The sequence below is a fragment of the Apostichopus japonicus genome, chromosome 22, assembly GCF_037975245.1.
Source record: "Apostichopus japonicus isolate 1M-3 chromosome 22, ASM3797524v1, whole genome shotgun sequence".
NCBI classification, from domain to species: Eukaryota; Metazoa; Echinodermata; class Holothuroidea; order Aspidochirotida; family Stichopodidae; genus Apostichopus; species Apostichopus japonicus.
In genome coordinates, this window is record NC_092582.1 from 4,662,894 (window position 1) to 4,690,230 (window position 27,337).

At 35.7% G+C, this 27,337-nt stretch overlaps 1 protein-coding gene across 1 annotated transcript in view; it reads right to left on the minus strand.

Annotated features, from left to right (window-relative positions):
- The window catches only part of LOC139963357 (cholesterol 7-desaturase nvd-like), a 34,684-nt gene extending 7,347 nt beyond the window's left edge, over window positions 1-27,337 (minus strand). Inside the window, exons 1-6 of the mRNA XM_071964026.1 lie at window positions 26,680-27,337; window positions 10,836-11,024; window positions 9,623-9,801; window positions 7,702-7,796; window positions 3,833-3,980; window positions 1,645-1,821 (exon numbers count right to left, since the gene is read on the minus strand). Of these exons, the coding sequence (XP_071820127.1) occupies window positions 1,645-1,821; window positions 3,833-3,980; window positions 7,702-7,796; window positions 9,623-9,801; window positions 10,836-11,024; window positions 26,680-27,145 (1,254 nt within the window). The 5' untranslated portion in view covers window positions 27,146-27,337. The remainder of the gene's footprint in view (window positions 1-1,644; window positions 1,822-3,832; window positions 3,981-7,701; window positions 7,797-9,622; window positions 9,802-10,835; window positions 11,025-26,679) is intronic.

Genomic DNA, 27,337 nt, shown 5'->3' on the forward strand with positions numbered 1-27,337 from the left:
TTTGCCAAGGGAGGGGCGAACCTGTAGGCAAACTATCAAAGCCGTAGATACGGCATTGCAAACTAATGTACTATATCTAAGAGTAGCGTACAAGAACAATTTGGCCGAAAATGCCTCCCAGATCTCTGGAAATGGCACTTCACAGGCCTTGTGAGTTGCATCTTAGCATTTTCTCTTTTGAAATTACTAGCGATATCATAAAAACATACAAAAAATATATGCTCAAGGGGCGACCTGTTTTGAGCTGTTCAATCAAGATACTATTCTCCTTTAAACTATTTCAAATGGAAAGTAGTGGAACTGGTCAATCCTTTTTCATCATGAGGGAGGTAACACCTAAATACTTTACAAGTGTCTCTTAAAACACTGCTAGTTCTCAACATCCCCTTATTTGTAAATATCTCCAACTGCTGAGCATTACAAAAAGTACAGACGCAAAACATTTCATGTCGAGGTCGGACTGAAGCAAAGTAGTCAAAACTCAGGGCAAAAACAAGTAACTTAATTACTTCACTCTCTAATTATGTTATAATATTTTCCAGGTCTTTCAAATACTTCTTTGGTATGATTCCTATCTTAAAACAGTCAACTATTCAGAACACATATTACTTGTCTATCCATTCAAAAGTATAGAGAAAAAAAATTATAAAAAAATTATATAAAAAAATTATAAAAAAAATTCCGACTTCTGTGTAAAGCACTTGCAACAATTTATGCATTGATGGCGTGTAGGAAATTTGAGATAAGAATTTGGTAGGAAATTTCACTGTCACTGGAAATCAGGCAAGAGCAGATAATAAATCTGACCGGGCACAGTGACACTTAATACCTAATCCATTTGCCACAACACTTAAAGGCATTGAAGACTCGCCCCAAACAGCGTACCGCCATCTTTAAAAAGTTAACTTTCCGTTGCTTGCAAGTGAAGTTTACTTCTTGTCGCTACAAAATGCCTACAGTCATGAAACGTGATACCTGTTATCTTTAGCTGGACCTGAGATGTCCATCGCTGCTATGTACATTGTGTTGTAGGTATTGACCGTAGCTGTATGTATTGACTGTACACACTAGTGTCTAATTACCAACGGTAGCAAGCTGTGTGTGTATTTTCTGGGATCGATGGTGGTGTCTAACACTTCTGTTACACCTCATTCGAAACTAGGTCAGATTACCGGCATGAGACGTTTCTTTCTGCGCGAGTCTTCACACCCTTTAAGGTTATTATATTTCTTTACAGTCACCACCCTTGTGAACAGTAGCTATGTTTTCTAGTGTCTTTCATATTACGTTATTGTACTACGGTACTGTAAGTTTATGGTTTTTTTTTCTCTACGATAACATGAGAAATAAATTTTGACTTTGAATTGACTGGAATTACTTCGGTGACAAAAATGGACACTTTATTGAACATTATGTGAATTAAATGATCAGAGAGTTTGGCACGTGAGGTTTCCACCACCATTTCAAATTCCCATTAATGATTCCAAAAGTACATTTTTCTTGTTTTCCCTTACTACATCAATAAAGTTTTGAAAACCTTTTCGATGCCTGCACAAAGTGTGCTTGTGGATGGAGGGGGGGGGGGGAGAGAGAGAGGGGGAGGGGCACTTTGCTCACCTGTACTCTAAACAGAAGAAAACTTACCTGGACACTTTCTGCCCAGAGTGCAAACTTAGCTAAAATTCTAGGCATTCCTGGCACTGCAAAGACTGTATGTTGTACTTCTTGCAGTAAAGGTTCGAGTGGAGTCACTGTTTGAATGAGGAGGGCTTCGCCGAATATCGGTAGAAAGATATGAAGGTACACTAATCCTGGTCCGACCTGTATCCAAATAGAAAATAAGAGTTTAAAGCATTAAGGTCAACTGTAGTTGCAATCTCTTAAAAGCATCCAACTGCAGTAACTTCACAAAGGCTTTAAGGAACAATCAGATAGTGTGTACCTTTGAATCATGAATATGCAAAAGTTTTATAAAGCTACATTTTTAGTCAAATTTGCAATCAATCGTGTTTTATTGATCGAAAGTTAATAGAAAAAGACAAGACCATTGAAAACATCATCTGTTTCTTAAGATTTTGAAATAACATCATGATGAAATTTAGTAGATGGAGGGATATCAAATAATGTGAATATTTCATGGTTGGGTCAGAAAACCGGGCCCAACATTAAGTAGCAACCTGATGCAAAATGCAGCTTTAAATGATCAACACTTTATCAGACAAACATGGACTACTGAAAGATCACTTTAACAATTTGTTTTTTGTGATAAAGGATAATGATCAACACTTTGGGAGACAAACATTGACCTTCAAAGGTACATTGTAACACTTTGTTTTTATGGTAAAGCATAATGATCAACAATTTATCAGACAAACATTGACTAGTGAAGGTTTAATTTAACAAATTGTTTTTGTGGTCGAGTATAATAATCGACACTTTATCACACAAACATTGACCTTCAAAGGTACATTTTAACAATTTGTTTTTGTGGTAAAGCATAAATGCATATATTGAGAATGAGTGCATTCAAACAAAAGACCTGAGTTCTCCAGTAGACAAATCACAAATCAATTTCTTATCCCTGCAGTGTAGGGCCCTAAAATGTAGCCAAGCAAAGACACTTGATCAAAAACAAAACATTGCATACAGATGTTCAAATTATCCATTCATGACAAAATCTATAACTTTTCCTATAAAACGAACATCAAAACCGAGCAGATGAACTTTAAAGGTATGCTGTTTTTGCCTCAAATATGCTAGATATTCAAATATGGTCACCTTTTGTCAAAATTCTTAAAACTGTTTTTATTACAACCTTTGAGGAAATGTTCCTCAATGGGACATTCAGTCATCTTGTGTGTTCCTTAAAAATGTCTGAGAACAATTTGGAGGGTAAAGACCTCCATGAAAGTACTTTTTGAAAGCTTATGGCAATTAGAGGGTATTATACAACACCTAATTGTATTCTGGTCATTTGATTGGTCAATTGCTTGTTGATTGCATGCAAAATCTGCTGTATTCCATAGAAATAGAACCATGGGTTATACTTTTTTGTAGCACTTTTTTCAATGGTAAGAGAGCAGAGAAACCTGTCTGTTCAAAACAATCTGTTGCATGAGTGCATTTTACCCATCTTAATATAATATGTTGTATAAAACAAATAATGAATGGTTTCCATTCGTGCAATAGTGCAAATATTTCATTCGTTGAAAGATGTAATTTATTCCATTCAACGAGGCGCAGCCGAGTTGAATGGAACATTCCATCTTTCAACTCATGATATATTTGCACTATTGCAGTCATAACCATTCATTATTTGTATACTATAATTGGGGCCTATATTGGCTACCTTTAACAAAGCAATGAATGCAAGGGTGACGCTGACATATATGTGTTTTTACTGGTACTGTAGGAATTTTGGTAATTAAATTAAATGACATGAGTAATTAAAAATGCAGTTGCATCTAGCTGGATATCTTTGGCATGACCCATTACAGAACTTTGTCGGGCATCGAAGACCGTTAAATATTAATTTGACTACTAAAACACAACCCTCCATAACGATACCTCCGCCCCCCCCCCCCCCCCCGTAGAGGTTCACTTACTTCATTATTTCAATTTTTTCATATAGTAGTTATTGGTTGGGAGCAATGGTGTGACACAACCTACTCCAGTTTTCTTACACGAAAAGAATATAAGAAATATATGTACTGACCACCAGCCTCAGTGATCAGAAAAGGGTCAACCCTTTTGACTACTGATGGGGAACCTTGACTATGCAAAGTTCGATAGATATTGAATAATTTTGTGGTTGGATTAAGAGATTTATTACCTGTTCTGCCTTGGCATTTATTTCAATAGCTGGTAGAGTGACTCCCAGCACTGCGATCTTGGTTTTGAGGTTGAGTACTCCGATATGTGAGATGTCTTTATCTTGATGCCATTCACCCTCCCATAAGTGAGACATGTACTGTCCGAGTCTGTGTATAAAAGAGAGAAAACCAAACATGTTACATAAATTGACATTTATTCATGAAATAACAACAAAAACTAAATCATAATGTACAGCACCCATTCCTTGAGAACATGTTACCCCCTTCCAGTTGTTTCATCATCCAGTGGTTATAATATGAATGTTTCTTTTTTACATGATTCTGACTCTCGTGAACGCAGATCATAGTATCTCAGAAAGGTGGATTCGAAAGGAACAGGAAGAGGACAGTGTTACCCAAGTGGGTCAATGAAGGCGCAGTGCCAAAACACTATCAAGTTTTGCAGGTTAGGTAAATAGAAAAGTATATATAGTTCAGGCAGAGACAGGCTAGAGTGGAGTGAAGTAAATTTGGGCTGTTCCATTATTCTAACTGTACATATATCATTCTCAAAGCATCATTTCATCTCAAGGAAGTGTGAGCTCGTTGTCAGGGCTTTTCTCTCAGTTGACTTCCTGCACTCACTGCATGTAATCCTACAACATAGTTCATCAACATTCACCCTTCTACACATTTCATGACTGATCCGTCACTTCCTTCCAAGGGCGGCGGAAGCACTTTTAATCTGGGGGGGCACCGACATCAAAGGGCACTTTGCAGAAATTCAATTTGACTGATGTAGTCTTATATTTAGTACCCTTTATAACTCTTATTGTATTATCTTTTTCGCGTATACACATCACTCCATCAACGCCCCCCCCCTCCCCTTTCATGGAAAAAATGCATACTAGCACTGCAATATCCAAAGTTGTATGCACGACATTCTGAGCGGAGCGCCACCATCGGTTGGCGCGGAGCGTACAAGAAAATTTTTGGTTTTACAAACCCCTCAGATGGCCGGAAACGGCCCTTCCCGAGTGTTCATTCTGGTTCCCTGGCCTCTTGCTAACTTGAGACACCTCAATTTTTATGTAGAAAAAGGGCACATTTTTAACCCTGAGGAAAAGTGGGGGGGCACGTGCCCCCTGTGCCCCCCCGGTTCCGCCGCCCTTGCTTCCTTCACCTTCCCTAACTCATCAATCAACCCCTCTCCGTTTCACATGCAACCCCGAACTGAATAATCACTCCCCTCACCCCGCCCAAACTCATTAATCACACACGTAAATGCTTCCTCATCCAAGCTTCACTAATGCATTACTTAACCCCTCGCCCTTTCCCACCCCAACTGAGTAATCACTCCCCTCACCTTCCCTTATTCATCAATTAACCCCTTGCCATTACATGCCCCCACCCCCCTCAACTGATCAGTCTCTCCCCTCATTCTACCTAATTCATTAATCAATCCCTTATGTTTCCTCACCCTTCCTCATTCATCAATCAACCACTCACCCTTTCCCACCCTCCCCCCCCCCCAAAACAGATCAACCGCGGCCCTCACTCTTCCTAATTCATCATCAATCCCTACTCCATTTCCAATCCTCCAAACTGATTAATCACCTGCTCAACCTTTCCCACCTTCCCTTATATATACTGTAGTCATTACATCAAACGCCCCTGTACTTAATACCTTCCATGCATGGTTGCCTGTACTGTCAGAGGTATACATATATTTATATATATATATATATATATATATAACACAGTAATGACTGGAACAACCTCCCTATTGAACTACTCTTACACTACAATGTTTAGGTCATGTTTGAAACTTGGCTTCAAGCCAGTCTCGTTTCTATTGAATTATGAATTTGTGCAGGTGACATGGTATGATACCTATGAGTCTCAGTGAAAATAACATGGACAAAAAAAAATTAGTGTTAACGATGTTTTCTAAAGAAGCTTGAAGGAATGTTTCAATATATGTGGATAGGTCTGATTGCCCTACATATATCAGCAGTTTATGTAACAAGTTCACACACCCGCATATCACTGTTGCTTTTAATCTCTCCCATCGATTACTCTACATATGGACTGTACAAAGGTTGCTAATGTTTTATACTAAATGCAGTGTACTGGGTGGCCAGTGAAACACAATCTAGAAGGAAATACAAAGCTGATTATATAATAATATAGATACTGTAGTAGTGACAGGTTGATAAGAAGAAGCGCTCCATTAATATCTTGCATCACCATGGAGATAAGGAGTGGCAGATGTCCGAAGGTTACAATGACGTCATTGGTCACTTCAATATTGTTTAGATGTTACATGTTACCTAAAGACTCATTTACTTGTTCATTTGATTGTGATTGACTACGCGCTAATTCTTCAGTGGCATAACCATACTTTTTCATTATTTGGGGGGGGGGTGGGGGGAGGAAAGCAAACAGTATCGTTCAAACTTTATCTACAAAAGCATATGTATTTCTGTATAACTGGAGGATTCACTTTTGAAAAAAATTGTCAAATTGCTGAATCAAATTTAGAATTTGGATAAGCTTAAAAAATCAAAAATGCTATTGCAATCGGGCTCAGTATTTCATCCTTTCAATTGTTTTACCTGAAGTTCTCATCTTGGTCTGGACAATTCTTTCAACAGTTCTTTGTCTTTGATTTACTATAATTATGATCATATATATTATGATATAATTTGTATATAAAGATCAGTTTCATCGACTTAGTGGAATTAATCTTAATTACGATGAACCTAGCGCAAAATGCAACTTAACATCAGGTTTCAAAATTTGGGATATTATTGGCTTAATGCCAGTGGATTTTACCATTTACCAGGACAAAACAAAGGTTCCCGGCAATTTTCTGGCAGTAGACATTAAGAACTTATACTTGTGATAAGTCGGTTAACAGTTGTCAATGAAGAAAGTAGCATGATTTCTGTACCCAACAAACAGCCCTGCTATAAAGCTTATTATCAGCAAATAGTATTGGGCCTCTCTCAAACTTCTCATACACAGTGTACAGTACTTAACTGGATAATGTGTGGTGTAATTTCAGGAAAATGCCAGTGATGACTTGATTTCAGCCACTAAATTTTGTGAGCAATTTGCATTTTTTAACAAGTGGTTAAAATTGTAAAATGCTAGGCCTGCTTAATATAACAATGACAAGTTTGAAAGTTCATATAACCTCATTTTTTAGATATCTCCAAAAGGAGTCTGGTTTGGTGAAAAACAAACATATACGTTAATATTAAACAGTTATATCTCTCTTTTACTTACAAAACCAGCTATTAAGTTTTATAGCCTGTTACCACCAGTCTCTAAGAATATGTAATGTCTCTTCTAGTTATTGAATGATTAAGTCATTTCAACATGTGTACTTTAAGTCATTAAAATCAACCTGGCAAGAAATTGTTTAAGTGCTGGTACTTTCGTCTGATTGCCGTTTAAAAATATAAAAAGGACCCATTTGTAGACATAGTTCAAGTTTTGATAACATGCTAAAGATAACAGGGAACACAATCATGAATCACTGTTATAGAGACAAAGGAGTAATTTAAACCAATTAATGAAATAAACGTGACTGAAATCACTTGTTCCCTTCAATAACTACTCATCTATTATAACTACTTATTTATTTCTAGTTAATGAATAAACCTTTAATGGACTTGAAATGTTTGAAGACACTTCAATATTCAAACAGTCAGCAAATATAAGTTCACATAAACTCAGTGTTAAAAGAGTTATCATTTCTCATTTAAATGACAAAGCAGAAACACTCTTTCGTATGTTTTTGCTGTCTTCATTCTACTTGCGAAAGGGTGAAGCAAAGAAAAATGACCATATGCACAGTGAAAACTGTTAAGGTCCTTACCCTCCTGTTGTGTGTCTTAAATCCCGCCCAGTAAACAGAATTGGCTCGTGCAGGTGGGTGAGGTGGTTTAGATCCGCCCCATTTTCAGGAATTTCCTGTCAAGCAAAAGGTAAAAAAAAAATTGTAAGAGAAACCAACTCATCTATCAAGTGCATGTGCATACGATATTATTAACTGGCAGTTGATAGATAGGAAATAGTGTTCATGGTTTTGTGGGTAAGGAGGCTATGAAAACTTGGAAACTGTACAAATTATGAGGAATGTAAAGAATTAATTTATTAAACCCTTAATTATATTAATAGCTTAATTAATTCAGCTTAATTAGATATTAGCAAACTTCAGCGCCTAAATTCTTGCATGCAAGAAAGGTTAAGCTAAGTAAATCTGTGACACATATACCTAGAATTGACTTCACATGCAATAAGCTGCTCTAAAATGTGCAAAATACGACTTTTCTAATCAATTCTAAATTGAGCAGATCATTCAAAACTTTGTGTTTTTCATCTCACCAGGAAAAAATACAAATATTAATCTCCATTTCTGAGTCATGAAAATATTTTGTACTAGATTTTAAAAAAAGAATTGTAGTTTTTTTTCGGGTGATTATATAAACAATTTGTAATCATTTTCACTTTGCAGTTAGTATAATGCATCCGACATTTCAGGTCGAGGTCTTTCCATAAAAAGTAACACAGGAGACCTTCTTTACATGAGCAACATCTTTACCTGAGAGAAGTTTCACCTGGCAGGTAGTATAAATGATGACAAGGCATTTAAATATTATACAAGACATTGCTGTCCACTCTGCAGATTTATAGAACTCTATCTGGTGTTCACATGACCTTTGCACCCAATTTCATTTACAAGATTAATTGTCCAGATTAACTCAATTCTTGGGGCAGTACAAATTTGCTTGCACGCACACGGCGTGCTTGTGTGTGATTTACAGTACGAGGGATGTGTGTGTCAGTTTAGATGACTTTCAAATAAATTCAAGCTGAAGGGTAGAATTCCTTAAACAATGTTATTGTAGTTAAAAGACTCTCATGCCTGTGTCTTGTATGAATATAGCTAAATAACTATATTAGTAAGGTTGCACTATGAGTGCTTTAATGCTTCTATCCTTAAAGTTCTACAAACACCTCTAACCTCTAACAGGCATTAGAAATCATGAAAACAGCTGCAATTCCCATCAAATCCATCAAAGATTGACCATTTTACAAGTCTTTCCTCAATTTTAGTTATATATAGTTGAAAATAACTGCTGATCATTATATTATTATTAAATGTTTGAATAATCATAGCTAATTATGCACATTGATGATGTAAAGGGAGTGACAGCCAAAGTTTCTGTTATGTTATTCCTTTACTTTTAAAACTTTCATTTCAAGGACACTGAGCACAGGTTTGTAGCCTATGATCCTTTTTAAAAATATTTTGTCTTCTTTGACAAAGGAACATCACATTTTCAAATGATGATATACAGGCTTGTAATAAGGGCTTAAAGTAAATGTTATGAATATGGCACAAATTGGTTAGGTGTCAGTAGTACTTTAAATATGTAGCACCAAATATGATTATCCTTCAGGTTTACAAACTTAAGTGCTGCTTTACTTGTACAACAACTTTCAGAAAGAAGAACAAGCATGAGACTGGGTTTAAAGTTACATCTTATGTTATTGGCAACTCACCATCAATTCCTGCAAAAATTTACAAATTTAATATATTTTATAGTTTTTCTTTCATTAGTATCATGATCAAAACAATATATTCCATTCTTAACCAAATATATCTATAGTCTGTCATTGTCAAGAAACTTCACAGCAGATGCACCTACATGAAACTTTGGTGGCAAAGCCATGGAGGTGGAGGAGGGGTAAGTAACGTATTTGCCCTTTTGGCACTCCATAGCATACCCTACCTCTATGTGGGCATTAACCACATGGTCTGTTTTACCATGGTATTTCATCTTGCCAGCTTGGATGTCTTTGACATCGGGTGGGTACCACGATGGTTCCTCTCCTTCTGCATGGTACCACAGATGGATTATACCATTCAACTCAAGGCATTTGTAGTGCTTGGTTTTAGCATTCGATGGAACTGCAAAATCAAAAACAAAAAAATGATACAAAAACTAAAGAATATTGTGGACATTAATTGAAGAGACTGGAATTCAGCATTAATGGAATTTTAAAGCATGTCTGCTACCACCAACAACATTGTTAAAGGAATTATTTAGAGTCTGTGAGACGGAGGTTCTAAAGTAGTTACCAACTTTATCTGGAAATGTTGACTGACAGTTTGAACATAAGAGGAGCTAGGTCAACAACAAATGACTCATACCATTAGTCACCAAAAGTATCTAGAGAAATTAAACAAAGGTAATGGAGAAACTTTGAAAAATATCAAATTTATCAAAACTGATATTACGATGATTCACAATAGCAATTTTACTAGATGTTAATCAGGTTAAGAGGATTTTATTTCTCCTGCTATATCTTTAAAATAATTCTCCGAGCTAGAGCTTTTAAATCTGAACTTTAATTCTTCAAGTCAAAGTAGAATCATGGTGTTTAAAGAAACCATCCCATATAGTAGAATATTGAATTATAAAAAAAAAAAAAAAAGGGATTTAAGAAAACAATTCCTCAACCAAGAACAGTTTAAGTTTTTACTTATACATAGTGCATTACTGTATGTTTATAACTACCGTAGAAAATTGTAGAAAAAAAGTCACACATTTTCAACATGTTTCTAATGTTTTCTACAAATTCGATATGATGGTTGGATAAGATGCGTAGACATCAACAAAATCTCAGACTCCTTGTAAGGTTACAGATATTGTTGAAATTAATTTAATGTCCTGAAAATTGAAACCTACAGACCTTCAACATGTTAGCATGAACAATCTAAAATACTGCTCAAGGCCAGTATAGTACTTTCCTTCTTGTTGACAATACTGGACGAACCGCAATCGCTTAAAAGCTGTCTAGTTGCTTTCAATAACGAAGACAGTATTGTGGCTATAGCACAGCAGTGTTTAAAGTTCACATTAATTAATATTAATATTAATTAATATAAATTCATATAGTTAATGTACCTTAATTAGTATAGGCAATTAGGCACATACTTACTTTTACTTGCATATGGTATGGACTGGACTTCTCCTGTTTTTCCTTCAAAAGACCAACCATGGAATGGACATTCCAGGCAGTTGCCCTTCACTCTACCTCCAACAGCGATGTTGGCGCCCATGTGAGGGCAGTAGGCATGAAGGATCCTGGCCTCGCCATCTTCTCCCCTATAAACAGCCAGCTCTAACCCTGTAACATGATGAAGAGAAAAACATAAATTAAGTCAGCTAGTACACTTTTACATAGCTGTTCAAATTGATGAACCTTAAACAAAATACGTGTCTTAAAGATCCTCCATGTGGACTCTAAACTCTAACAGGTGTGATATAAATTTATCCTAGAAATAAGTTTCACAAAACTCACTTTCCCTGTTGTTTCAGACTCCCCTAGACTATTCCAGACATTTATTAAGGATGGTTACCATTGAACAATTGTCAGTGAGGTTTCTTAGTGAGGTTAACATTTTTGTATGTTTGTTGAGGGTAGTCCTACTCAGTACAGAAGCACTGCTTTCCAGAGGAGCCCTCATTCCAGTGGAGTAAGTTTTTTTAAGGAGGCAATATTAAATTACAGATGACAGAAAGATAAAAGTTGGCTTTGTTTGCAAAACAACCTCTTCTGCAATAAGTTTTTTTAATGAGCCCTCTTCTACTGTAAATACCACAATATACTGTCACTTGATGCTAGCATTCATGTTGCAGATCAGGAGTTCAAGATTACCCTATAATCTCACGAATAATTGATTTTACCCACTGATGTCAGACCATGCAGGTGTATATATCAATATGCAAACAAGTTTTATGAGGCAACTTTGTAATTAAGGCAACTTAAAACATAAACCTGTCCCACTGAATACATATAAATATATATATCTCTTTATATATATCTCTATATATACAGTATATTTCTCTGTGGTATGTCTATTGTAAACAAGTTGCAAGTCATTCTATCATTGTATGGGTGCAATTTTCGTCAGCAAGTTTGGGTCAGCACAATTAAAACGTTTTAGCAGATTTAGCAGAGGAATGCTATTTTTAGGTTTTCATTCTACTATTGCATGAATGAAAACTACAATGTGTTTTGTGCAATGGGGCGTTGTTTGTCCCTAGTAATAACTACAACGATAACACGATAGTTTTTTATTGCATAACATAAGTTGTGACATTGGTTCCACTTTGAACCATTCTACTATTAAAATTAGGCCCTTATCCTGATATTGACCTTTGAAACTAAGGGTCACCGGTGGGGGGTTGTCACTTATTAATTATTAGTCTATTTATCCAGGAGATAGACATTATCAAGTGCCCTCTTCCAGTTTGTGTACACAGTTCTATAGTACCAGTCTCTTGCTGGTCTTCACTTCCTATCTACTCTGTGTACACATGCCAAAAGGGTTTCGTACACTTTGGAGGAATGATTAATCGTTTCATTGATCAACACTTGTTCTAAATCACATTCAACCACGCTACAGTGCTTAACAACACAGACATCTCCATCTGCAATTATTTAATACCGGCAAGCTTATAACATTTAAATTTGCAAAATTCCAAAATCAAATTCCCTCTCTTTCATAAAGTTACCATAAAACATTGCCAGAAATGTAAAGCATTTATGTAATTAATTAATGATACAAAATTACAAGGATCAATCATAAGTAAGTCTTAAAAAGAGGATTTTTTGGTTTTGTTTTGAGGTTAAACTTTGAATAATATTTGATCATATAAAAACCCAGTGAAAATGCAGTCCAGTGACTTGGCTTGACTATTTTAGTCAGAAAGAACCCTTTTTGTTGTTGCTGCATTGGGGTTAAACTTTAATACTATTTGGTCATAAAAACCCAGTGAAAATGCTGTGTTATACCTAGGCTAGACAAGATTAAATTCACATATGTACAGTTAATAAAACCGGTCATATTATAGGTGACAGGCACACTTTTAGTGCTTGTCAGATATATTGACATTTTACTGTTCAGAAGACCAAAATCATCTTAGAAAGTCATCTACAGTAATCAACCTGTTGTTTACATTGAAACTACATGTAAATACTTAGCCTAAAATAGCTAGGTCAAATGATTAAGGAGTATTACTGGCCCATAGCTAGTGTTCTACATTCACCAAACTTACACATCTTCCTCCCAAACAGTGTACATATTTTATTTTTTTATTTTGCTACATCCCTCCTCGGAAAACCAAATTTGCTGTTCAGACAACCATCTCTTCAGACCAGATAATTGTCCTGGATACAGGAAAGAAAATCCTTTTTGTCCTGTTTAGATCATAACACTGAACACATAGAAATTTAGTTGTGTCCTGTATCTTCAGAATGGTGAATTAGGGGTTAAAAGTAGGTGTCTCTGTTGTACCAGGAGGTGGGTCCAGTTTGTGTAGTCTAGGGTGGATAATTAGAATGCATAATGAGTGGAAATTAGAATGGGGAGTAGTAAACTGCAGATTGATCATGTTACAAGCAGAGGTGTGTACATCAAGATGAGTCCACCAGTTACATGCGAAATTAGTTTTACTTTTGTTACCACTATGCATATTAAAGGCATTGAAGACTTGCGCACAAAGAAACGTCTGATGCCGGTAATGTATCCTAGTTTTGAATTAGGTGTAACAGCAGTTTTAGACACCACCATCGATCCCAGAAAAAACACACACAGCTTGCTACCGTCGGTAATTAGACACTAGTGTACAGTCAATACATGCAGCTAAGGTCAATACCCACCACACAGTTTTCATAGCAGCGATGGACATCTCAGGTCCAGCTAAAGATAACAAGGTATCACGTTTCATTACTATCTGCATTTTGTAGCGACAGGAAGAAAACTTCACTTGCAAGCAACAGAAAGTTAAGTTTTCAGAGGGCAGCACACAGTTTGGGGCGAGTCTTCAATGCCTTTAAAGTCGAGAGAAAAGAAAGACAGAAGCAGAATTCAGAATGTCAGAATTCAGTCTTACTACACAAGCAGATAAAAAACAATCCTGGTTTCTAGCTTCAAGTCTATACATGAGAGCTGTCTGCACAGACCTGAAACAGTGCAGTCCACTCATGTACAAACAATTGTGTTCTTTCCTCTATAGCTATCTCTTACCATCCCTCCACCCCCCCTCCCCCTCCCAATCCAGACCTTAGATCTCTCCTGCTCCACCCTGCAGCTCACTACCTGTATGCAAAGTTGCACGCACATGGATGTGAACATACTAAGCTTGGCAGGATGTTTATTGATTCATTCAACCTTCAAATTATTCGAGACTAGCACTAGTCTAATTTTAGCCAATATTTGTTTGTCATGTGCACACAAACTCAACGTCTGGGTTGCCTTTTCTACGCACGCGCCCCACATTCGGTAAGAAAAAAGTTGATCTGAAAGTCACGATACGTGCCTTCGTGCAGCTGACTATGACTGTAATGACACTATTTTTAAAGATGCTTATATCAGTTTTCATCCCAGAAACTTAAATGGTCATATGATAAAGTCGAATGAATTTAAACATTAAACCATTCGGTATCTCATTACGTCTGAAAGCAGATGGTTGTTTTGCGATGTGAAGGCCGGAAGAAATACCATAAAGAACAAAACACACAGTAGTTCAATCAATTGAGCATGAAGTGTGAACCTAACCTTGGTTTCCTCTTTATTTCTCTGTACATACAGCCTTGGTTTTTATTTCTTTATCATTATTTATTTCATTTGAAGCTATGGAGGGAAATAAAGGTATCATAAACACATGGTAAATAAACATGGTTTTTGTATAATTTAAAATGCTCAAGAAGCATATTAAAATATGTTTTTTTTTTATATATTTTTTTTTATTACAACGTGGGAAATATTCTGGCTTTATTGTAAAGCATGTGGTCTTCTTCATTAACATTGATATAAACCCACTTTCTGGACGTTTCTCTAGTACTGACAATGAAAACTTCACCACAAGTTACATTTGGGAGGGTTTTGATAGGAAATAATGAAAAGTTTTGTTGTCAAAGAGATGAAATCGACTGACTTTGCCTGTTTCCCATATACTGAGAGTGAAATTTGGATATTTAAACAACGGTTAGTGAATTAGTTTTCAAACTCTCCTCCTCCTATAGTTGGCCTAAAAGCGACACCTACATATCTACCTTCAAATGGTCTACATAATACTCTTTGCATATAAATGAGCTTCCAATATCTACGGGATACTACCAGAAAGCTACTTGGACGCTACCTTGCAAACCGTATCCCTATACTACGTTATAAGGCATAGCGACTACCTAAACACCACATCTCTTTGCCTTCTCGTTCAGACCATGTTCCCACGCTGCACCACCTTTGGCTATATATGCTATTGTCTGTGAGCTTAGCACAAGTAACACCTACAAGATCGTCGGGTTCAACGACCTACTGCACTACCGGAGAAACCAAGGAACAGACCAACTGTAACCAATATAGTACACACCACAGTGCATGCAGCAGTACCAAGGAAACACAGATGATGACAGGCTCAGGGTGATATGAACTTTGTACTTTAAAGGTCATTGGTATAACCCACAAATATGCTAGATACTCAAAATAATAGTGACTAAGTGTTCAGATTTCAACAACAACTTCTTTGTCATCTCATCCTGGAAGTGGTTTGCCTAAATACAGAGACATTGACATGTCCAACTGAGCCTTCCTCAATGTTTGGAAAGAATATATGAAGGATCAGGCAAGTAGTTCTGAAAATGTTCAGGGATCAATAACATGCTATCATTTGGGGCCAATACTGCTGACCTCTAAGTGACAACTAGCCATGTACAGCAAAAAACCAATTAACACCCAATTCCATTTAAATTAACTCCTAATATTAAATAAATAATAACTCTCATGATCTTGCCTTGAAATAATTTTCATGTTCTGAGAAAGATTTTAAGAATAAATGAAATAATAGCTCAAGGGAAATTGAAAAAAAAAAAATCAGGAACACAATTTTCACCCTTATATGTAACTAGAAACAGATGTGGATCATTTTTTGAGAAACTGTTAGATCCAGAAATCCCTCTTGGGATAAAAATGTCAAAAGACATTTGCAGAAATACCAAGTCAAATATTGTCAGCATTCAACATGTTATTCCATTCCAGTTTGTGAGGAATTTTCCACTTAATTCTTTTTTCCCCATTTTAACCAAAGGAAAGTAGTTTGAACTTTTAGCGAATATTATCAAAGGTGCAAATAAGAAGCAACAAGGTTGTAATTTTATAAAGTCATCTCGACACTTTAGACAGTTTGGTAAACTTTGTTTCCAAGACTCAACTGACCACTGGAAGCAAATTTTTCTGTTGTTACAGTTCACTGGAAATGATCTGTGTTATCTTATCAATAAGTAATTGCTGGTTAAAAATAAGATACCAAGAGTTTGCATAAGCCTTTTTGACCTAGTCACCTAGTTTGCACTTCAGTGACAGAATTATAAAACCACACGCACACTGTACAAGCCATTTTGTACATAACTATACTTTTCCTCCGTAGTACTTATTAACAAATAAGAAAAGTTTGAATTTGAAGTATTATTTTTTACATCCTGATTAACTCTGTCAACATTTGCATAAATTTTAATAGTAGTTAGTTAATGATGAAACAGCTCTTCACAGAATTATCAAGCTTCACCCTCTTTAGCTGTTTAATCATCAACTCAATTGTACGGTAACAGCTTAGTACTAACAACTTGCACCTGGCACTGAGCAGTCTTAATTTTAGAAACTACGCAACAGGACGTTCAATGAAGTTTGATAACGTTATCTTTTGGTTTCCGTAGATGTAGTAAAGACTATTAATAAGTATGGTAATTCACCGAAGTATATGTGCATACAGCATTGCATTATACTCACAGCATTGCTCAGCACTTGGCTATATAATACGATAAGCTTCTTGATACATATCCAGATCTAAACTGTTAAGTTTCATGTAATTCTAAAACTAATTTGATCCTTGTGGAATCAGAAGCCAACTTGAGACATCCCTCTCTCCCCCCCCCACCCTCCCCCCCCCACAAAAAAAAGAGGTGAAAACTTTCTGCACTGCTTTAGTGCTTTGTTAACCTAATATTTGTATCATATATTAATAATGAAACCATGCAGATTGGTTAAGTTTACTTCCAATATTTATCCAGTACTTACAAATAGCAAAATGCTTTTATATGCAGTATGGGCAAATTACTTTACAAAGTGAAAGTTAAGTGCATAGAATCCAAGTTCTCTATTAGAGAAGATTGTCAAAACCTGCAAACATGACACACCAACTTTGCACACTAAATATTTGTTTCTGTTTCTGTCTCTTTTTGAGTTTGTTCTCCGCAATTTTATTGCCATCGTTTTTGCACTTATCACTCGATATAGTATTATTGATCTCGTCATGTAGTAATCACGTAAAATTTTAAGGGAAATCCCCTAACAAGTACACTACAAACTAGAGGTTTATATTTTAAAGTACATCACAAAAAGCTGATTATATTTGTGGTGACATAACATAACATTTAGGCCTGCACAGAGGAGCCAACATCATCATTACTAGTTAAGCCTTAAAAGAGCGCTCCACATACAGTATATGGTATATTTTAAAGGTGACCCTAATATTGAAAACCAGAATCGCTGTAGAGTCAATACAAGCAATCAAATTTTTCTTGTTTCTTGAACTATACAAGGATGTAAAAATTAAACTTCTGTGCTTCAAGTCATCCTTTAAATATTATCTTCCAATGTTTCAAGTTTAAGAGAAACTAAGATAGTTTGTTGGTGCATAGCAGTACATATGGTTTCTTTTATTAGTATGCATTTATATAGTTATTTTATATTTCATTGGACCGGGGACACCCTGCTCCATATCACGATATAGATACAATAACGTTTGCGTTAATTAACAGGCTACCTGTTGCAACTACTGTAAGTAGCTCACATTACCTACTTTTCCAGCCATGCTTGTAGGGCAAATTCTGTAATGTCCAACATTTGTTAGTTTGAGCATCAGCAAAGCAGCCATATTTTCTAACTTCACAAAGACTTTAGAAAATTGAGAAGATCTAGTTTGCCGGAGGGGCAATATATTTTCGTTGCCAAAAAACGAGACGAATCCTGATTAATCGTCACACATGCTTACCCTATTCTGTATGACCTTAATTTGCTCAAACCAATCTTTGTTTAACTTTGCTCTCTTGATCTCTTTTGAGAAGCCCTGACATACAATATCTTCTAACTTCAGACTTCATTTCTGTAACTGAAAATATAAACAGCCTATTAAAAGCACAAGCTGTATATACATGTACAGTACTAGTGCTTATAGCTTTCAAGAACAGATACATGCATACTATACAATGTTCAATTGATGAAAACAGTTCATCAAACTTTTTCGGATATTGCAGTCATCACATAGAACCTAATCAATTCACTTTAAACGCTGAATTCATATCATACACAATAGATACATACATTATCATGATATATGCACCACAGATCTATTGCTCACTTGCAATTAGTTGAGGTGATAAGTACATGTAGAACTGAAATCAATGCTGTTGGACAATTTATAGCACGCTTTCAATTTACACACAATTGCCGTATATATATTGAATAGATTTGATATGAACAAAATACATTGTCAACCAAATCATACATTGATCAGCAGAACTTGTAGTGGAACAGAGTAGGGAAAATAATATTAACAAATTTTCTTATGAGAACATTTCAAACACGGGATTTCCCAAATTTTCCCCAAATTTGAGGAACACGGCATCAACGACTCCCGATACAATAGGGAACTTTAAACTGAAAGAAAAACAGTTGAATGCTCTAAGTACCATTGTATGTCTCTTTAGTTTTTGTTTCTTTTCGTACTTGTCTATTCTTAAATTATTACTTTGCTTTTTTCGCATATTGCATTTCACACGACCCTGGTTTGGATGGTTTGCAAGGTTTTCCAGCCCACAATATTGGCTGTTTAAAGTCATGCTGTATAGGCCCCGAATATGCCAGATATTCAAATATGGTCACCTTAGGTCAAAATTCTTATACTGCTTTTGTTACAACCTTTCGCAGAAAGTTTCTTCACTAGGACATTCAGTCATCTTGTGTGTTCTTTAAAAATGTCTGAGAACAATTTGGAGAGTAAAGACCTCTAAGAAAGTAAATTTTAAAAACTTGGCAATTACAGCATGCTATAATTTGGGGCCTATACTGACTACTTTTAAATAGTTGGGCCACTACTCAAAAGAAACAACAAACCATTTCAACCCTGGCTCAAATTCTTTGATGACTTTTCATGCTTTATTAAGTCACAAAATGCCCTTTCCAGATCCTGACAATTGAGATATTCGATCAGGAATTCCTAATCACTGTAAACAGAAAGTTGCTTTAAAACCCCCATTATGTAGTCAGTCTCGACGACAGTCTAAACGATCTTTTTCAGTTCTATTGTGTAGTAAATAATTAACACAATCATGATGATAATCGAGATGAAACTATTAGTCGGATGCATGTTTCATCTCTACCATTGTAAGCAACAACAAAGAATAAGACACCTTTTGTTTGGCTTGAATTGTTGTGGCCTTTAAAATAATTAGTAATTAATAATTAGTAAATTTAATTGTTCTCCATGAATACACAATTTTACATATAATATATCTGTGAAAAGCATGAAACTACAACGTTGCTGGTTTTTGAATGTGGGACGAAAAATCAATCTAAGAGACACAAAACTACTATGGATTAAAATTTACACAGCTGTTGATTATATATTTATATGTTTACTTAAGGTTGAAACTAATACGTTGGTATTTAAATGATGACATTTTCATATGAGTATTTTTCATACAGATGTAGTCTACAGTATATATATAAAAGACATGTGGAAGGGAGGGATGGGAGCTTTAAATTTTATGATTTATCTCTCAGAAATATGGAAATTTACTATACAATTCAGGAAAAATAAATTGTAGGGCAGGTCTTCTTTGCTGATTACACTTGTAAGTTAAATAGTAGTACACTCACGTTAACATTGAAAAGATACTGCCAATCTACATCTACTGTCCAAAGACAAGTTCAACTTTATTATAGCCCAAAAGGACAATTGCATGTTTGCAATAAAAATATAAAAACATTTAGAATGCATAAAAAAATAAGGTATTGTAACGCTAACTCAGTCTAAGATTCTGGGGCGTCCAAATATTCCCTGCTGAGGACTGGTGGTGGTATGGAAACAAATGCGGCTTGGATGGCTGTATGTTAGTAACGACGAGCCTTACATCTCGCTATTACATGCAAAAGATATAACACATAAATAAATGAGTAAAGAACAAGCGCTGTGTAGATTTCGCAATCTATTACTATAACCAGCCACGGTACAAACAATACATCGGCACGAAGCCCTCAATAATAGGTAGAAAACATGCACTTAACGATAATGGTCACAAACGAGGTCTCAATACCGAAGTAGAGTCCTATAACGATACGTACAAAAGTGTATAAAAGACGAATACAAGACAGATACAAGTACGACCACAATGGTCGGAGCCAGGGCTACTACCGAACCGAACGATTCAGATCGGGAGCGAAGACTGGTCACAAGTCGTGAGGTCTGCTTCAGCTGAGCTGGTGAGCAGACATCACGTGACCTGTAATTATTACGTAATGTAGCCTACGACAAATAGAGGGCGACATATATGATGACCAATGGCATCACAGTATTATACATATGATGGGATGAAAAGACAAGTTAAGAAACAGAGAAATTAAAGTAGAACCGTAAAATACCAGAAAGGGATTAAAGAAATTGTTATAAAGTTTAATACAATGAGGGATGAACAACGATTTGTAGCAGCATATGGTAATCTAATCCGTCCACTACGAAGGATTATTGCAATATTAAAATCTACATAACAGGGATGGTTGTTATCATCAAGAATGGTGTCAAGCTTCTAGCCTCAAGATAATGTTGAAATGATGAGTCCATCGTAGGCTGACTATCCCCTAAAATACGACTAGTTTGTCAAATAATGGAATCAACTTGTTTTTTTTAATGTACAGTCCCCATTCCCACCCCAAGATAAAATTCAACACAGCCACACACTGAAAATCACAGAATTATTTAAAATAGTAAGGATGCGGCTATTGATATTGTTTAATTTAAGGAGACAATGCAATCTCGGGTTGATCCTTTTATCAATGTGGTCATGCCAAGCAAGCTAATCATCTATTACTACACCAAGAGTGAGACACGTTCCACAACGATGTCTTTAATGATTACCTCCGTGGCTTCGAGTGTGACTTTCCTAAAATCAAATACCATCTCACTTGCCTTGAACTTTATGTTCAGTTCAAGAAAAGTTCTGATCACAAAGTGTGAGAGTACAGTATTTCAAGGCAATATAAGATGGCATTTTCTGTATTTACTTAAAGGTATTGAAGACCGCGCTCTGAAAAAGTTAACTTTCCGTTACTTGCAAATGACGTTTCTTCTTGTCGCTACAAAATGCAGACAGTAATGAAACGTGATACCTTGTTATCTTGCTGTTTGGATAAATCTTGATCTGCTTTTGAGGTTACAGAACAGTCCCCACAAAACATGTAACTGCTGACCATCTCAGTTATTTCATCATTATCAGTAGTCGATCTAATGAACATATCCCAATCCGTATCCCATATCCCAAGTTAACAAAGACAAAACATATATTTAAATTTAAATAAACCCCTGTTTATCCTAACCAGTTCCTCATGCAGGGTGCTTCTCATCTTGAAGATTACCTCAATGCAACTAAGACACTGTCATCCTAGACACATATAGACACATATATTTCTGTTGAAACATGTATGTGTCCATTCAGTACAGTATAGTATCATAATACCGTGTCTCCTGTGTCCTAAGAAAAGCAAATAAATTCAATACAACTAACTCTTACTGGGAAATTTCAAACCCAGGTAAATCCAGTGACCCAATTGCCATGTACATACATATTGTCTCATAACTTACTGTACAAAGGTTTAAGAAGTTTGTTGAACTCACTGCAGGTTGAGTTACATAATTTTCATCATTGGATTTGCAATGTTCCTTCACCATACACATGCAGTTAGGCTAGATGTAATTACACCAAGAACTCAGTAGCTGTTCCGGGAAAGCTGCAAATTGTGCTTCGGGTTACAACTACTACGACACCATTGTGACATATACAACATGGATGTTGAGTATCGCTACGTGACTAACGACGAATCCAGGGCCTTTGGAGCAACAAGTAATTTGGTCTGTTGTCTCTGTCATGAGTTATTTTACCTCTTGGTCAAATACAAACATTTTGTCCAAATGCAATACAGAGCAAAATTTTAAATGGTAGTCTGGTCATCTGAGATGACCAAATTTCTGTTCAGACAACCAAAATTAGCTTCCACAATGAGCTATAAACTGGTTAGCCACAGGACGACTTGAAAGTGTAAATTAATTTGTCGTTCTGTTTCTTCCACATGTGGCTGCTTAGCATCATAAACTTGCCATTTTGGCCGAGAATTATTATTATAATTATGGATATCCCTGTGGCTGTACATATCATATAATGGAGATTAGGTTTAAATTATCAGATAAACCAGGAGAGTGAAATGATTATCAGTACAGTATGAACCGTACCACTTCTAACCAATAAATAATGAATACCCTGGAAAATTACAGGAGATGAGCTGTAGGTACACCAGTGTAGGTGTAGTTACACCAGTAGGTGTAGATAGGTGTAGATACACCAGGTACACTGTAGGTACACCAGTAAAAAGTGAGATGACAGAAAATACTTAGATTTAGAGATAATTTACAATATATGAGGCATACATACTGTACATACACAAAATGAATTTCCTGAGGTAGGTTTCTCTGAAATCTGCTGTCAGATGACACCTAAAATTTCACAGTTTTTCAATTTCCTATAAAATGAAAGTGCTTAAAACACATGTTGGCTTAAAATCACGTTCTCACTGGCATTTATAAAATTCCTGGATCAAAACACTGATCAGGTACTATACAGAAAAGTATAGAGCAGAGCTAATAAAAAATAAATAAATTTCGGTATTACATGGGGCTTATGTTAGGTATCATGCCAATTCCATGAAAGACATGTTAGCCAACTTATCATGTGTTTATGTTCTCATTGTATATACTGGCAGAAAAATACATACAGTGCCTTTTAATATTCTTCTATCAAACTCCACTATTCCTGTTCCCTACCCCCTTCCCTTAATCCTCTCTTTGTCATTCGACCGTTTATCTTCAAAATCCACTGACGTTCATAAATAGCCCAGAATTTGAGACCTGGATTGAACTAAATCTGCTTATAAATATAGATTGAGGAAAGTACAATGATGCTTGTATGGATATTATGTACAGTCTGCCCTGTACATTTCCTGTACACTTACAGTCTCATATTACAGGAAGAGCATGAAAATGCCCAGGTTGAAAAGTTAAGTGACTTTCATCTTTCCAGTCTGCCATTGAAAATCCTTTCTTGACGTTACAATAAGCTATATATAACCAAAAGAGTCAATGTCAACTCAACCCTAAGTACACAAAAACTAATGCATTTATAATGTGCACCAGAGGATTAGAATATTCATGTTTAAAAGATTTTATGACATGTAGAAGTAAATGAAGGACATTTAATTGACTAACTTTGCCTCAATATATAAACGACATGTGTGTCAGGTTATTAAGGTTGCAAAGAATCCACATTCTCAGGTTGGACTATCATTCTTAAATACACTTCCAAAATTCCAAAAGAGTCAATGTCAACTCAACGCTTAGCACAAATTAACTACAGACTAAATGATGCATTTATAATGTGCACCAGAGGATTATAATTTTCATGTTTATGAAGGTCATTTAATTGACTAAATTTACCTAAATATATTAACGACATGTGTGTCAGGTTATTAAGCTTGTAATGAATCCATATTCTCAGGTTGGACTATCCTTCATCTGAAATACACTTCCAAAAGAGTCAATGTCAACTTAACGCTCAGCACAAAATAACTGCAGACTAAATGCATTTATTATGTGCATCAGAGGATTAGAATATTCATGTTTAAAAGATTTTATGACATGTAAAAGTACATGAAGGACATTTAATTGACAAAATTTGCCTAAATATATTAACGACATGTATGTCAGGTTATTAAGCTTGTAATGAATCCATATTCTCAGGTTGTACTATCCTTCATCCGAAATACACTTCCAAAAGAGTCAATGTCAACTCAACGCTCAGCACAAAATAACTGAAGACTAAATGCATTTATATTTGTGCACCAGAGGATTGGAATATTCATGTTAAAAGAACTTATGACATGTAGAAGTACATGAAGGACATTTAATTGACAAAATTTGACTCAATATATTAACGACATGTGTGTCAGGTTATTAAGCTTGCAATGAATCCACATTCTCAGGTTGGACTATCCTACTTCTGAAATACACTTCCAAAGAAAGGAATACATCTCTCCATATATACCATTTATAAATGCAGATTAACAGTTACAACTATATTCTAATGAATTGTAATTTTGTAAAAAACTGTTTCCTTGCATTGATAACTATACTGTAATCCTAGTTTAATTTAAATTAATTACATAACCTAGTTATGCTTGATAGTAAATTTTCATATGCAATGTGGGATCCAAGCAGACAGAACTGTACATATATGATGAGAAATATATTCTATTGGTACTACAGTGTTTAAATTAATTGTAATACTGTCAGTCCTAATTACTGCAACATTGGTAGTATGACATTATAAATTATATAAAGCTTTTAATGAAAGATACTTCAGCACTGGGATGATAAACATTGACCTTGATCCTCGAAGGTATGTCTTCCTAGACTTCATTTCATTTCATTTCATCAATAATACTGCAGACGTTGAGCTCACAGATGAGCACAGAGTGTTAGCCTAGTCTGTTGAAATTTCTGAAACTATAATTTACACCAGATACTGTACAATTAGTCTCATATTTCTCTTATTGTTGAAAGGGAGGGAGAAGGGTTTTTTATGCATATTTTCTCACTAAGTTTGACAGATACATAGTATTTGAGTAGAATATTCATCCATTTAGAAGCCAAAAGGTAACTCTACTGTACATCATCTTGGGTGGAACAAACTAGTCTTCAAAGCTGCACATTCACATAAAGTGTAGAATGTTCATTAATTTGGTTTTGCTGTAGTATGAAGTTGGAAGAACACATGGGAATAACTGATCCCCTATCTGTTAACAAAATGCTGCATGCATGTAGTGCAAAGTGCCACTTAAGTGTTAAGATGTATATAACAGTTGGTGTACATAGGAACCACATGTTTTATAGGAGACAAAGTTCAGAGGCTTCAAAAACTGCTACATGAGAATTTGAGCTCTTAATTATATTCTCAATACATGCATCAAAATCTTATCTCGATTCTCATCATATATGATACAGTATGATAGCACAATAGGTCTCAATGTGCAATTTCTACATTGTACTGCTGGAATTATTTTCAAACTGTCAAACACATGTATACAAACTTAGTGTACAACAGTACAAGAAAACACATTCTGGGGAGAAAATGCTGTGACGTACTACCCAGGGAATAATTTAGTCTTCAAAGTATTGTGTACAGCTAGTAGCACTATTGAAGGCTTTAAATTTTTCTCTTATAAAATACTACGGTTCAAGTGTAAAGAGAAAATTTGCAATACATCTTGGACTTGTATGTACATAGCAATTTGACCAATTTGCGATGTGATATTGGATAAATTATTCCCTGGGCCCTTCCTAATTCCGTACATGTTTGGTTGCCTATTAAACCGATTTAAGTGAAAGATTTAAGAAATATAAAACAAAGTGGGTGAAATAGAGCACAATGGTCCAGTTCCCATCTTCTTACTGTACAAGCTAATTGTTTTGTTGTCGAGAAATCAAGTATATATATAGCAGTTTATTTAATGGATGAGTACAATGCACAATAATCTTTGATGTGATACATGGACTAGAAATCAATAACACTCTTCCTATTGATTTCATCTTCAGAACAGAAATTATGACAGACTTGACCTTGTAAACTTATTCATTTATGTGACATGTCAATTTTTTTATATGTTTGTATACTGATTTATTTTATTTATGCTTTTTATTTCTTGTTTATGTTCATTATATATAGCAACTTTATATGTGGAGTTAATATCTATGTGCTGTAGAAATATTCGGAATCTGAATGGGTTAAAATCCTACTTGAGGACATAAACGCCAACCGAGCGCTACAAAGTGTGAGTCAGAGTTATAAGTTATTAGATAACAAAACAAGAGTTAGTTACAAGCTATTCACAGAGAACACTTTTGTTTGATTGGCAACCTACTTTATTAAGCACTACAAACGAATGTGGGATATGCTTGCCTCCATTAAATCTTCTGGATCAGGCTGTAACGTTAGTCTATCAATTGCTGATATTACATAGGCTGATATTAAATAATTGATTAGGTATTGCAGTTAGGCTATGTCTGTAAGTGTAACTGTAGACCTAGGCTGACCCTCTAAGATAACATGACTAAAATACACCTACTGTAAGCCTAAAGGGGTAGTAAAGCATACTAGCCTCGGTCTCAGGTACTGTAGGTGACTCAACATGAGCCTTGGTCTTAGTTAATTTGTTCAGTAAATTAAATATACTATAGAGTAGGCCTAATTTAATCGTTAAACTAACCCTCATGCCACAAAGGACCATATGCCTAAGTGTACCTAAGGGGAGTAAGGGTAAGGCTATGGTCCCTGACCTCTTAGACAAGTCTAAATTTAGTGCCAAATATGCCATGGACTAAATTACTTAGACTAGACTTACCTAGCATACTTTTGTACCAAATATCTCCCTTTTTCAAATCCATTGATCTGCCTACGGAAAACCATCCGTTGGGGTAGACTGGTGGAAGATTGCCGGGCCTTCGTCTTCTCATCATTTCGTTGGCTATCTCCATTTTGCTACGGCCGTCATCCATAATGTATCCCATGTCACCGGCTTTTCTCTCGACATGAAGCGGTTCAAACATCACGCGCATAATGCGTATCGAACAATAAATAATCAATGGCCATACTATGAGAGAAAACAGCGTCACTTGTGATACAAAAAACCTAGCAGTTTCGACAGGATTTTCAAGCATGTCAAGAAGAGATTGCATGAACGGATTATCTGTTTCGCGAATTCTATCCCGGATCAGTTGAGGTGATGAGTTCCCGAACGCGACAGCTATAATAACCGCCACTAAAACCCCGAAAAAGAGATGAAGTTTAAAACCATGAACACCCATCATAAAAAACAGATGACTTCACAGTCCATGTAAACAAAATTAATTCAAATATCCTCCAAAGTTGACGCTGAGCAGTTTCGGTGAAGTATTTCTGATAGAAAATATATGATCAAGCCTATGCCAAAGAAGATGCTCTCTGTCTGCTATTGAGTCTGCTTAGTTGCGCTCTGGATGAACGTACTACATAATAACACT